The sequence below is a fragment of the Penaeus chinensis genome, chromosome 38 (assembly GCF_019202785.1).
Source record: "Penaeus chinensis breed Huanghai No. 1 chromosome 38, ASM1920278v2, whole genome shotgun sequence".
Taxonomy (NCBI): domain Eukaryota; kingdom Metazoa; phylum Arthropoda; class Malacostraca; order Decapoda; family Penaeidae; genus Penaeus; species Penaeus chinensis.
The window spans coordinates 17205964-17218463 of NC_061856.1; the positions used below are offsets into that span (position 1 = coordinate 17205964).

The 12500-nt window shown below is 43.6% G+C and overlaps 1 protein-coding gene across 1 annotated transcript in view; it reads left to right on the forward strand.

The window, feature by feature from the left end:
- The window catches only part of LOC125046107 (proline-rich protein 12-like), a 25797-nt gene extending 16750 nt beyond the window's left edge, over positions 1-9047 (forward strand). Inside the window, exon 2 of the mRNA XM_047643746.1 lies at positions 5757-9047. Coding sequence (XP_047499702.1) covers positions 5757-7955 — 2199 coding nt within the window. The 3' untranslated portion in view covers positions 7956-9047. The remainder of the gene's footprint in view (positions 1-5756) is intronic.
- The last annotated feature ends 3453 nt before the right edge of the window (positions 9048-12500 follow it).

A 12500-nucleotide genomic window follows, 5' to 3' on the forward strand; every position in this document is an offset into this window, starting at 1 on the left:
CGTAAACAAACCCTGGCCGTGAGCAGGGGATCTCTCGCTGGAAATCTGTTAGTCGGAAGTTTCGGATTTTGTTTACATGTGTTCGTGGGATTTGCGATTCAAGGATTAGATTCCACTCTCGGGTTCTGACGGCTGTTTTTTGTTTGTAATTTTCTCGTTTGTGGATTTCTTTTCAGTTTGTTGTGGGAGTACTGATTGTATCTCTCTATTTGTTCGTTTGTCTACCTCCATCTTTTTCTCTCTCTCTCAGTTCTCTCGCAGTTCTCTCTCTCTCTCTCTCTCTCTCTCTCTCTCTCTCTCTCTCTCTCTCTCTCTCTCTCTCTCTCTCTCTCTCTCTCTCTCTCTCTCGATAGCGATAAAGAGAGATAAGTGAGACAAAATTGGTAAGAAGTCTAATCGAGAGAAAGGGGTGCCGGATGGAGGAAATTATGAGAAAATTAGATATTAAAGGTCGAATATATTTCTCCAGCATCCAGATGAGAAGAGAAATCAATATCGAAAAGTTGTCTTTTTTGTATTGAGTGTTAAAGAAGTCAGGCCACCATAGTTTCTCTGCTACAGAAAAAAGTGCACTTTAGCTTTTTTCGTAGAAGAGAAAGTATCGGATCTTTTTCATGTATCAAAGAAGAAGAAGAAAAAAACTTGTATAGCATAAAAACAGATCAAAGATGATATACGATTTACTGGACAAAGAAGCTGCCAGAGTAGAAAAAAAATAAAATGAAAATAGAAAAGAAAGCCCCCCTTCCCCCGCACCTAAAATCTAAAAGAATCCAAATCTCTTTCAAGAAAAGGTAAAGGAACGAACCTCCGTTTTTCTTCTGGCGTTCACGCATCAGCGCCTTCGTGAGGTGGCGCTTTTTCAATTCATTTGTCCTTTCTTACTTTCTTTGCAAACATCCTTCTCCGTTTATCTTTCGCTTTTCTCTTTCGGAGGAGGGAAGGAAGGGGGTCTTGCGAGGTTTGCGGTGAAGGTAATCGGGGGAATACATGGAGGTGTTGCGTGTGTTTGTGTATGCTGACTGTGTGTGTGTGTGTGTGTGTGTGTGTGTGTGTGTGTGTGTGTGTGTGTGTGTGTGTTTGTGTGTGTGAGAGAGAGAGAGAGAGAGAGAGAGAGAGAGAGAGAGAGAGAGAGAGAGAGAGAGAGAGAGAGAGAGAGAGAGAGAGAGAGAGAGAGAGAGAAAAGGAGGGAGAAGGAGACCGTGACCTCGTGGTTGACGAATGCATGAAAAAATACAAATTTGCGCTATTTTTATTCCAGTGTTATTAGCATTATTATAAGTATTGTCTCAGTTGCTTCACTGGTAATTACCACAATTCAGAACTTGCCACGGTATGTCACTTGACTTAGCTTCATGACCAAGACCGTTATAGACCTAATTACCACTGCCAATCAGTATGCATTCTCTCCCTCGCCATCACCGTAATTGCAGATGCCAATAACGAAGTATTAAAAAAAACGACGACATATCCGAACAAAAGACTCAGCGAAGTCACTTTGCATGAGGTCTTTGAGATGCATAACTCATTTCCTATTCATCTCTTTGCCAATCCTTCTGACGGAGGGTGACGGTGACTGCGTAGGCATTCAGGTCATGAGGGAGACGTCAGTTACAATGACCGTAATGATGGTTGATGAGCCATTACGAGGGAGGGGTCGTGAGGGTAAATCTCTTCTTTCTGTTATTTGTTCGTGTCCGCCATGTCCGCGGCAAGAAGCTCGGTGCTCATTTTTTATTCATTTATCATTTTTTAAATCATTTATCATTGTTTCATTTATTATGTTTTTCCATTTTTACTGTTTAAGTATTCATTTATCATTTTTTAAATAATTTTTCATTGTTTCATTTATTATATTTTTTCATGGTTACTGTTTAAGTTTGACCATTTTTTCTATAAATCAGTCTTTCTTCTTCTTCTTCTTCTTCTTCTTGGTTTGGTTTGAATGCCATCTTCAAAAGGTTGTCCTCTGTGCCTGATATGTGTCTTCCACGCGACATGAGAATCGCCTCATCCACCTTCATCCGCTCATTTACGTGTCTTGCGTCTGTCTCTCTCGCGTCTCTCGTTTGCCGCAGATTAGCTTGCATCAAAAAACGTCTCAATCTTGTCTTCTCTGTAGCTTACAATTTATCTTTTTCTCATGCATCAAGTATCAGAAACATTTTCATTTATACTCGTCACCCATTGTATTTGTTATCGTCTGCTTTGTTTGTTGTCATCCACTGTGTTTGTTGATGCTTTTGTTACCTTACGTAGCTAATCAGAATCCAGGGAAGACTAAGCACACGGGCGGCATTAATGGCATACATACTTGCTGGGAAACCGTTCATGGCGAGAGAGAAAGCTGCAAGGCTGGAGTGAGAGAGAGATAGAAAATGAGAGAGAGTGAGAGTGAGAGAGAGAAAGAGAAAGAAAAAGAGAGAGAGAGATTGAGAGTGAGAGAGAGAGAGAGAGAGAGAGAGAGAGAGAGAGAGAGACAGAGAGCAAGAGCGAAAGAGAGGAGGATAGATAGACAGATAGATAGAGAGAGAGCGCGAGAGCGAAAGAGAGGAAGAGAGACAGCGAAAGGGCAGAAAGGGAGAGGAATGTTCTATAGGGGAATGCAGAAAAAAATAAGAGAGAAAGTGAATCAGGGTGTAAAAGCAGCCGAGTGGAACACTTTTTTTTCTCCCTTTTTCCCCGTCCTCCCTCCCTTTCCCCCTTCCCTTGTCTCCTACCTAAGTCTCACACCCGTTCCCCCTACCTAAGTAACCCCCACCCTTTTCCCCTGCCGATCTCTACCCCCTCCATCCCCCTTACGATAATCGCCCCCACCCTCCCTCTTCCCCTTCCAATCTCGCCCCCTTTCCCTTATCAATCGCTACACTTCTTTTCATTTCCCAAAATCACCCCATTCTTCTACCTTATTCACCCCCTTCTCTTACCTAACTCCCCCATCCCCTAGCAACCGCTCTCAAACCCTACCCCCTGCCGATCTCGCCCCTTTTCCCCTACCAAATGCCCCCCCCCCCCCCTACTTTCCTTCCTTACCGAATACCTCCCTCCTCCCCCAGGCTGCTTAATGTATTCCGTCTGACCTTTCGACAAACCCGCGAAGAAAGTGACCATCCGGGTACTGATGCCTTTCTCAGAAGGGCGGGGTGATAAAAAAAAGAAAAAAAAAACTATAAAAAAATGCTCGAGTTTTCTGGTTTACTTTTCCTCGCAATTAACTTTTTTACAAGCTTTATTTTCATTTCGTGTCTATGGTTGTTTCACTTATTTAATTTTTTTGATTTTGATTTTTATTTATTTTTGATTTTTTGCTTGATAATGTATCATGTTTTCTCCCCAGTGATTCGTGTCTCGTTTTCCTCCTCTGTGATTTTTAAAAATTTATCTGTGGTTATTAACTTTTATTTTTATTTTCCTTTTTACTTTCTCATTTAAAAACGTTAAAAAATCATATTTGCTTTATGTCTGTATCCCTTCGACGTTCCTTTCACCATTGCTTTTCTCCTCTTTATTTCTCTCGCTCTTTCCTCTCTCTCTTACTTTCTTCTTCCGCTTTTATTATCATTACAATTGCGTTTAAAATCATTAGCGTTACTACTGCTAACAACAACAAAAACAAATCGTTTTCCTCCAACAACATTCCTTCCCCGGCCAACCCTCGCTCGCAGCAAAGGTACACGTGCTCTCGCCCCCCACCCCCCCAATACCCACAGTCCCTTCCCCCCACGCCCACAGTTCTTCCACGATGCCACTCCCTCCACCACGCCTTCTTGCCCTTTCTCCGTCCTCCCTTCATCTCCTCTCTCCAGCAACATTCCTTCCTCTATCCCCAGTTCTAATTCGCTCGTTGATCCTTCCTATATGTCCTGCAACGTGAACTGCTCTCGCCCTACACCACGCTTTTCTTTCGATCCTCGCCTCTCTCTCCCCCCTGCATTCCCAATTCCTCTAGATCCACGTGCAGCTGCCTCACCCTCTACGCCACGCCCCCTTGCAACCAGCCTTCCTCCCCCTCTTTCTCTCTCTTACCTCCCTCCCCCTCTCTCTCTCTCCCTCTCTACACCATACCCTCCTGCATCTTCCTCTCCCTCTCCCTCCCTCCCATCCCTCTCTCCCTCCTTCTCTACACCACACCCTACTTGCACTCCCGTCTCCTGCAACCCACCTGCAACTCCCCTCCCCCCCCCTCCCCCACGCCCTCATCTGACCATGCCCTGCAACTTCAACTTTCGACGGACACAAAGTTTTCTTATCTCGGGCAGGTTGGTCACCAGGCAGCAGCAGCAGCGGCGCCCGACTTTCTCCTTCAACCAGTTCTGTGGCTGTCGTCTGCGGCTCTCTAATAATAGCTGCTGGTGCCCTTGTTTTTTCTTTCTTTTTTTTCCTCTCTCTTTTTTTTCAACCCGAGAGCGGTTCTCTTTTTTCTACTGTGTTGTTTCTCTCCTTTTTGAGGTATCTGGCTTTTCTTTTTCTTCTTTTTCTTTCTCTTTGCGGGGGGGGGGGTAGTTTTGTTTTATCTTGCTTTTTGTCTATGCATGTACCAGAATTATTATTACTCTGGCCATTCCTCCTTCGTCCCTCTCGACCCTTCTCAATTTTCTTCTATCTCTGTCTTCTTTCTTCCTCTTCCACCAACACATTATTATCTCTCCCTATTTCCCATTCCTCAAGAGCCAAGAATTCCACTAGAAAGGGGAGAAAGAAAGAAAAGAAAGGAACCTAAATACCCATTTCAACAATCCCGGATTTTCCAAGATGACTCAGTGCCTCCTTGAGTGATAATTCGAAAGGGGCGCTTGAGGGCACGTCTGGCCTGGCTCGTGTTTGCTTAGGGTGCAGAGTGCGTGTCTCTTTTCTAAGGGAATTACTCGTCATTATTTGAACTCTGTTATTTCCTTGTATATTTAATATTCAGCTAGATTCTACTGTAATTCTTCGTGTAAAAAGTGAATGGGGCAGAGTACCATTGTCATATCCAACTCCCCCTAAAAAGAAAATGCGTATGAATATATATACATTTAGGTTTAGATAGCTAGATCTACATTATATACATTATATATATATATATATATATATATATATATATGTGTGTGTGTGTGTGTGTGTGTGTGTGTGTGTGTGTGTGTGTGTGTGTGTGCGCGCGCGTGTGCATGTGCATGTGCATATTTTTTGTACTAATGTTTTATTTAGTTTTCTTTTTCGATACTAAAATATATGCAATTACTTCTTAGGATTTTTTATGTATAAAAAATCATAGATGGTTATCGCACTCAGAAGTTCTTGAATCTTTTCACTGACAACATCCCTCAGTGACTTGCAGTGTGTCTTTCTTTCTCTTTCTTCTCTCTGTTTTTCTTTCCTCTTTCTTCGCTCCCAGTCCACACGTCCCTTTTATTTTCGTTTTCCACCTGTCTCCTTCGAACCAGCCCCCCTTTTCCCCACTCTATGCGAATCCTCCTCCTTCACTGCTCGTACTGTTATCCCCTTCTCACTAGCCCGTTTTCCCTTCCCCCGCGAATCATCTTCCTTCACTGATCTTTCAGATATCCCCTTTTCCCTTTCCCTGCGATTACTACTTCACTATTCGCTCATATATCCCCTCCTGACCAGCCCGTTTTTCCTTTCCCTGTCATTACTACTTCATCATTCGCTCATATATATCCCCTCCTGACCAGCCTGTTTTTCCTTTCCCTGTCATTACTACTTCACTATTCGCTCATATATCCCTTACTGACCACCCGCTTTCCCTTCCGTTGCAGGTGTTGGTGACGCTGGCCCTCGTGGCTTCCCAGCCGGCGGAGGCGAAGAGGACCAAGCGAACCATTGGCAAGTGGTTCTCCGGACTCACGAAGTTGTGGAAGGGAGAGGAGGAGCCTGCGAGACCTCAGCGCCCGGTGTACGTGGCTCTGCCTCAGCCTCAGCCCATCTACCACCCACCACCTCCTCCGCCTACTCCCACATATGGCCCTCCGCCTCCATCCTACGGAGGCGGCGGCGGCGGATTCGGACACGGTGGTGGTGGCGGATTCGGACACGGCGGAGGCGGTGGATTCGGACACGGCGGAGGCGGTGGATTCGGACACGGCGGAGGCGGCGGTGGAATCGTAGGAGGGAAAGGTCACGGCGGTGGTGGATTTGTACACGGTGGAGGCAAGGGTCACGGAGGCGGTGGATTCGGACATGGAGGAGACGGTGGCTTCGGCGGTGGATACGATGGTGGACACGGAGGTGGACACGGTGGTGGATTCGGAGGTGGACACGGAGGTGGACACGGAGGCGGACACGGTGGTGGATTCGGAGGTGGACACGGTGGTGGATTCGGAGGTGGACACGGAGGCGGACACGGAGGCGGACTCGGAGGTGGACACGGAGGCGGACACGGAGGCGGGCTCGGAGGCGGACACGGAGGCGGGCTCGGAGGCGGACACGGAGGCGGGCTCGGAGGCGGACACGGAGGAGGACACGACATCCCTCACGGCTTCGGACCCGTGAAACATACCGACGTTGTGCACGGCGGCGACTCGTACAGCGCCCCTCCGCCGCCCCCGCCCTCCGATACCTACAGCTCGCACTCTATCACGACGTTAGTTGGCGGTGGCCACGGAGGAGACCTAATCACATCCGGCCCAGTCATCCACTCCGGACCCGTTGTTCCACCTGCTCCCGCTCCCAGCCATCCTCATCCTTCAGTCCCGGTGGTTCCTCATGTCCCAGCCCCCCACCCCGTGCCTCACCCCGCCCCTGCGCCCCACGCTGAGCCCAGCAACAGCTACAGGGCCCCTCCGTCCTTCCCTCCGCCCATGGCTGAGCATGGTTCCTCGTCGTCCTCCTATCTCGACGGCTTCCAGCCCTCACAGCCCATCCCTGTGGCTCCCGCTCCTCCTCCTCCTCTGTACGACCTCCCGGCCGGCTCTTCGGGCGTCGGCGCTAGCATTGGTGGTGGTATCGGTGGTGGCATCGGTGGTGGCTTCGGCAGTAGCGGTGGCGCCGTTTTTGGGGATACGCACGCCCCTGCTCCGATCGAAGTCCTGCCGCCGTCTCCCAACCTGCACTCACTCCCTATCCAGACGCCAAGCGAGTCTTACGAGAGCCCGAGGACCATAGCCGGCGCTCTGGACGCCCTTGACCTCGGCTCGCAGCTGGGTTACGACGACCCGATTATCGAGATCGTGTTTGAGGACGGCGAGCCAGCCCCACCTCCTCCCCCGCCCATCATCGACCCCGAGCTCTTTGCCCTCCAGGAGGAGCCCGTGGAAGTGTACTTCATCGAGTATTCTCCGGGTGACAACATCGACGACATCGCCTCCTTAAACCTGGATGGCGCTCAACCGGCCATCCTTCACGACCTTCCGGAAGAACTTCCGTTCGACGTCCGCTCACAACTTCTAGATTCCGGCGTGCTGGATAATGCTGAGATTCAGGTGATCGATCTGGACGACGCCCTTGGATCCAGCTTCCTGGATCAGAACGCCCGCGACGCCCTCGCCGCTGCGTATGGATCCGAAAGCCGCCTCTCAGAGACAAAGGTGAGAGCACCAAGGAACCAGGACGGCGTGGACATTCGTGTTCACCGCCTGCTCGACGAGGAAAACAACACGGTGGAAGCCTTGCTCTCGGGGCTCGGTCTCTACAAGGAGGGTCGCTTTGCAGGCGTCGTGGAAGTCAACGACAAGGACTCTGATAAATTCGTGCCAGTTGTCGTCGACGGCAACCGGTTCCCCTTGCCCGAAGACCTCGAGGGCCGCGAAGTGGCCGGGGTGCTCGTCCTTGCCAACAGCAAGGAGGACGACTTTGACAGCAGCAACGACAAACCTCCAGCCAATACGAGCGACCCCGAATTCAACTTGGTCGAGGCTGCGTCCAGGCTGAGGTCGCGGACCTCACAGTCAGCGCCTCTCTCTCCGGAGGACCGTGAGTGGTACGGCAATCCTGACGACTGGCGCCCAATTTTTGAATAAACGAGATGTGATGTCGTAAAAAATCTTCCTGGAATGCGAGGCTTAGGATTCTAGTCCAAGCCTGGAGCTTGAGCCGGGAGTCCAGACTCAGTACTCCATTCTTGCCATCAAGAAACGGAGTGTAGCAGTCTTCTCGGAAAACTAAAAAAAACGTTTCTGTTTTCGAGGCAAAACAAAATCTCCGAAGTGTGAAACGTGTGTCTCTAGAGTATTCTACATTTTTTTTTTTTTTTTTTTTCATTTGAAAAAGGAGGCTAGAAAGTCACTCTTCCTCAGCCCTCCCCCTCCCCCTCCCCCTTTTATTAGTTACCTCCCCCTTACCTTTTGCAAAACCTATTTTTCGAAGCGAGGGCATTGCCCTCACCAAAGAAAACATTGAATCTTTTTATATATTTTTGTTCCTCTTCTCTGTTTTCGGGTTGTCAAGTTTTGCGTAGCTTTACTACCGACTCTACACATGATGCTGTAAATACTGCTTCATTAGTTGTTTTTTCTCTTCTTTTCGTTTCCTTACTTTTTTGTTATGAACATATCTGTTTTAGGTTTAAGGTTCTGATTGGCCGTGGCGATGAAAAAAGAGAAAATTACAAAAACTTTTTTAATCATCTAAAGAAAGAATAGGAAAATATTTCGATAATTTTGTCACTTGCCCTTCTCAGGTCCAAATATAACGGTGTGTGCAAATCCTGCCTGCGATACTTGCTGTTCTTCCTCTGATATCCCCATAGCATTAGAACCTTCAAAAAAGTTATATTTTTACTTAGTATTAACTCTTCTCTGATAGGGAGAGGGAAGGAGGCAGGGTGGCGGGGTCCTGTGTCCCCCTGCCTGCCCCGTGACCCCCTCTTTCTCCCCCTATAAAGGTTATTTCTTTTTTTCGTTGTACTCTATAGATAACATATTTATGTAATTCTCAGAGTCGCCTATTTTACCTATGTAACGTTGCTCAAGCGATCCCTCCCCCCCCCCCCCCCTCTAATTTCTGCAGGCAGAAAAAATAACCCATATTATATGTCTCTCTATTACGATGGTTTCCCTCGTGTGAAAACGTTTCATTGTACAGTAATTTAAATAATAAATGTTAAATGTTTACTGGTTTTCTTTTTTCTTATAATGTCCTTGTATGTCCAAACAACAGGAGAAAATGATCCTTGAATAGTAATTAACACCTATCGCATATAAAGAAAACGGAGAAGATGCGACGGGTAACTATACAATAGTATGACTGATAAAGAAAAATAGAAATTAAAATAAGATAAAATAAACGAAGTGAAAACTAGATAATACCGCATCTAGTATGACCTGATAAACAAGACTTAGAGAAAGTATTTTCCTCAGGGAATGTTCAGACTGGTTCAGCTAGAAACCGGAATCTTCGTTGAGAAATCTTTTAAATTAGAAAAAAAAAAAAAAAAAATCTTTTCAGAATAGGGTCATTCGTTTCTAAATTACTGAAGTAGCTGAAGACTTTTTCTACTTCTGTTTTCGCTCCAGGACTTAATCAAAGATACAGCTACTACGAAAATAGTGTGTGTGTGCATATACATATAAACACACACACACACACACACACACACACACACACACACACACACACATATATATATATATATATATATATATATATATATGTATATATATATATATATATCGACGGCCACCTTCAGTCGATGTCGACAATGGCATTATTGTCCCTACCCATTCCCGTATAGAGAGAAGTAATGCCTGGCGAAAGAATGTGCCCATGCAGCATGCTCCGTCTCTCCAGGCAGCTGATGGATCCAAAGGAACGGCATTGTCCGATACGGAGTCCACCATATACAAAACAGTCCAGTCCCTTGTGGTGTCTATAAGACGAAAAAGCTTCGGGAGTCAGGGCATACCCTGATGAAGCAGTAAATGCCAAAATGCCTTCGGCATATTGGTGTGTTTTAATGTACGTCCCTTCATTGTTTTACTTGCAATTTGTTTGGCATGAATTCCGCATGTGTGTGTGTGTGTGTGTGTGTGTGTGTGTGTGTATATACATATATCTATATATATACGCACACAATACATACATATATATATATATATATATATATATATATTTATACATAGCATATATATACATATACATATATATTTTAATGTAAGTGTGTCTCTGTGTGTGTGTGTATATATATATATATATATATATATATATATATATATATATATATCATCACACGGAATGGTCACTGGGCTGATCATTTATGTATTATTATTATTTGTGTGTGTGTGTGTGTGTGTGTGTCATCACCAATGCGGTGTTTGACGAACATGTTTGACGCATGCGAGTTTATGTACATACGTATGTATGGATGTATGTATGTATTTATGTGTGTATGTATGTATCTATGTGTGTATGTATGTTTATGTATATGTATATGTATATGTATATGTAAATGTATATGTATATGTATGTATATATATATGTATATATTTAGATATATATAAATATATGTATATATGTGTATATTGACATTTACGATGGCGATAGTAATCATAATAGTGATGCTAATAATGATATCATTCATAACACTTATAATGATCAGATTACTAGTAGTAAAAGTAAGGAAAAGGATAATAACGTTGATAACACTGTTCATAATGATCATGGAAAGGGTAGTAATTAACGAAGTAATGATGACTACAAAACTAAACATTAAATAATAATGACAATGGCATTTACTGTAACGAAAAAAAAAGTAATGAAAATAGAAAATAAAAAACTGGTAACGATGAATATGGTAACAATTATAGTAATGATAACGATGATAACAGAATTGGTAATGACCATCACTGCTGAAGAATATGATAATGGCTGTTGTGAATACAATAACAGTGGTAACAGTAACAATAACATCAATGATATTAGAGCATAATAAGGATATAGATAAATATGATTAGAGTAAGAATGATAATCACAGTAATTAATAAAGTAATAGTAATTGCATTCAATTTTCTGCAATAACGAAAATAACAATATCAGTAATGATCTTAAAGATTATATTCATAATAATCATCATGACGATATACAATGATTATTATCATAATGATGGCCATGATATAATACGCTGATGATGATAAAACTATTATTAATAATAGTAACAACAGGAATGATAATGATAAAAATATTTTTGCAATACTGAGAGCGATTATAATAAAGATGATATAACTAAAACGGATATTTGATATGACAAAAAACATATATTATACTGATAAAGAACCCAACAATGGAGAGTTTGTGGATATAATATTAATGTGCATTTGTCTGTATTTATGTGTCTGTGCAAGTTTGTGTGTGCGTGTGTATGACTATAGGTGTGTGTGTGTTCGTGCTCGTATGTGTGGGATTTGTGTGTGTGTGTGTGTGTATTTGTGTGAGTTTGTGTCTTTGTGTGTGTGTGTCTTTGTGTATGTGTGTCTTTGTGTGTGTGTGTGTATTTGTGTGTGTGTGCGTGTGCGTGTGCGTGTGCGTGTGCGTGTGCGTGTGCGTGTGCGTGTGCGTGTGCGTGTGCGTGTGCGTGCTGGATATATGAGTGTATTACATGTCAATTATCAATGGATATGCCAAAAATATACCATACTGATAATACTCTGCCACCAAATTTGAACCAGCCGAACCGAAATAATTTATAATTATTCCCCATTTAATCCTCCTCCTTTGTTCTCTCATCTTTACTAATATTGTTTTTTCACATAGAAAGAATCGCGTAATTTCAGTCTCTATATTTCATTTCATTTCACTCAGGTCCGCCATTAGTGCTGTCCTTTCACCAGCAGATTAAACTCGAATGCATATTAAGTAGACCAATAACCTTTGTGCATTTTTGTCGACAACATTGTCATATTAATCTATATTTTCTTCACTATGGAGCACATGGAGTGATACTGAGAAATACACCCAACAGATTCCTGGATAAAAAAAAAAAAAAAAAAAAAAAAAAAATTATAATGATAATAATATAAAATATAAACTAATAGATAACAAATAAAGAAAACATAATGTACACATTGATGATTTCTTGAAAATTAACGAACTTTCAAGATACCAAGACGTAACGGAAATATCAAACACATTTTTTCCTCCCCAAGTATTTGCTAAGAGAAAGTGAATGCATGATGGCTCTCACAGACAACAAAATTCTTCACGTTTCTCAGAGAGCATTGGGTAATGAGGGAACACCCCACACATGGCCAATGCCACGAACCCCTCAGCAAGGATTAGGATTTATCTCAGCTATTATTCGTTAATATGACTATGTATAAAGTAGTTGTCTCTGCGTATGCTCTGATTATCTAATTGCAGTGGTATATGTCAAGAAAATTTGCTACTCGTAATTACGGTTCGGAAGAAATTTCTTGATGGAAAACCCTAAATGCGAACGATAAGGGATATTCGATACTAGACAATAACAGGAGTCCTTAACAAATGGTTTATCAGAGTTGTTAGTAAGTAGAAACTCTTGCACGGGACGTTATGTAGAAGCAAAACAAGTATATAATTTTGATAGAAAATTA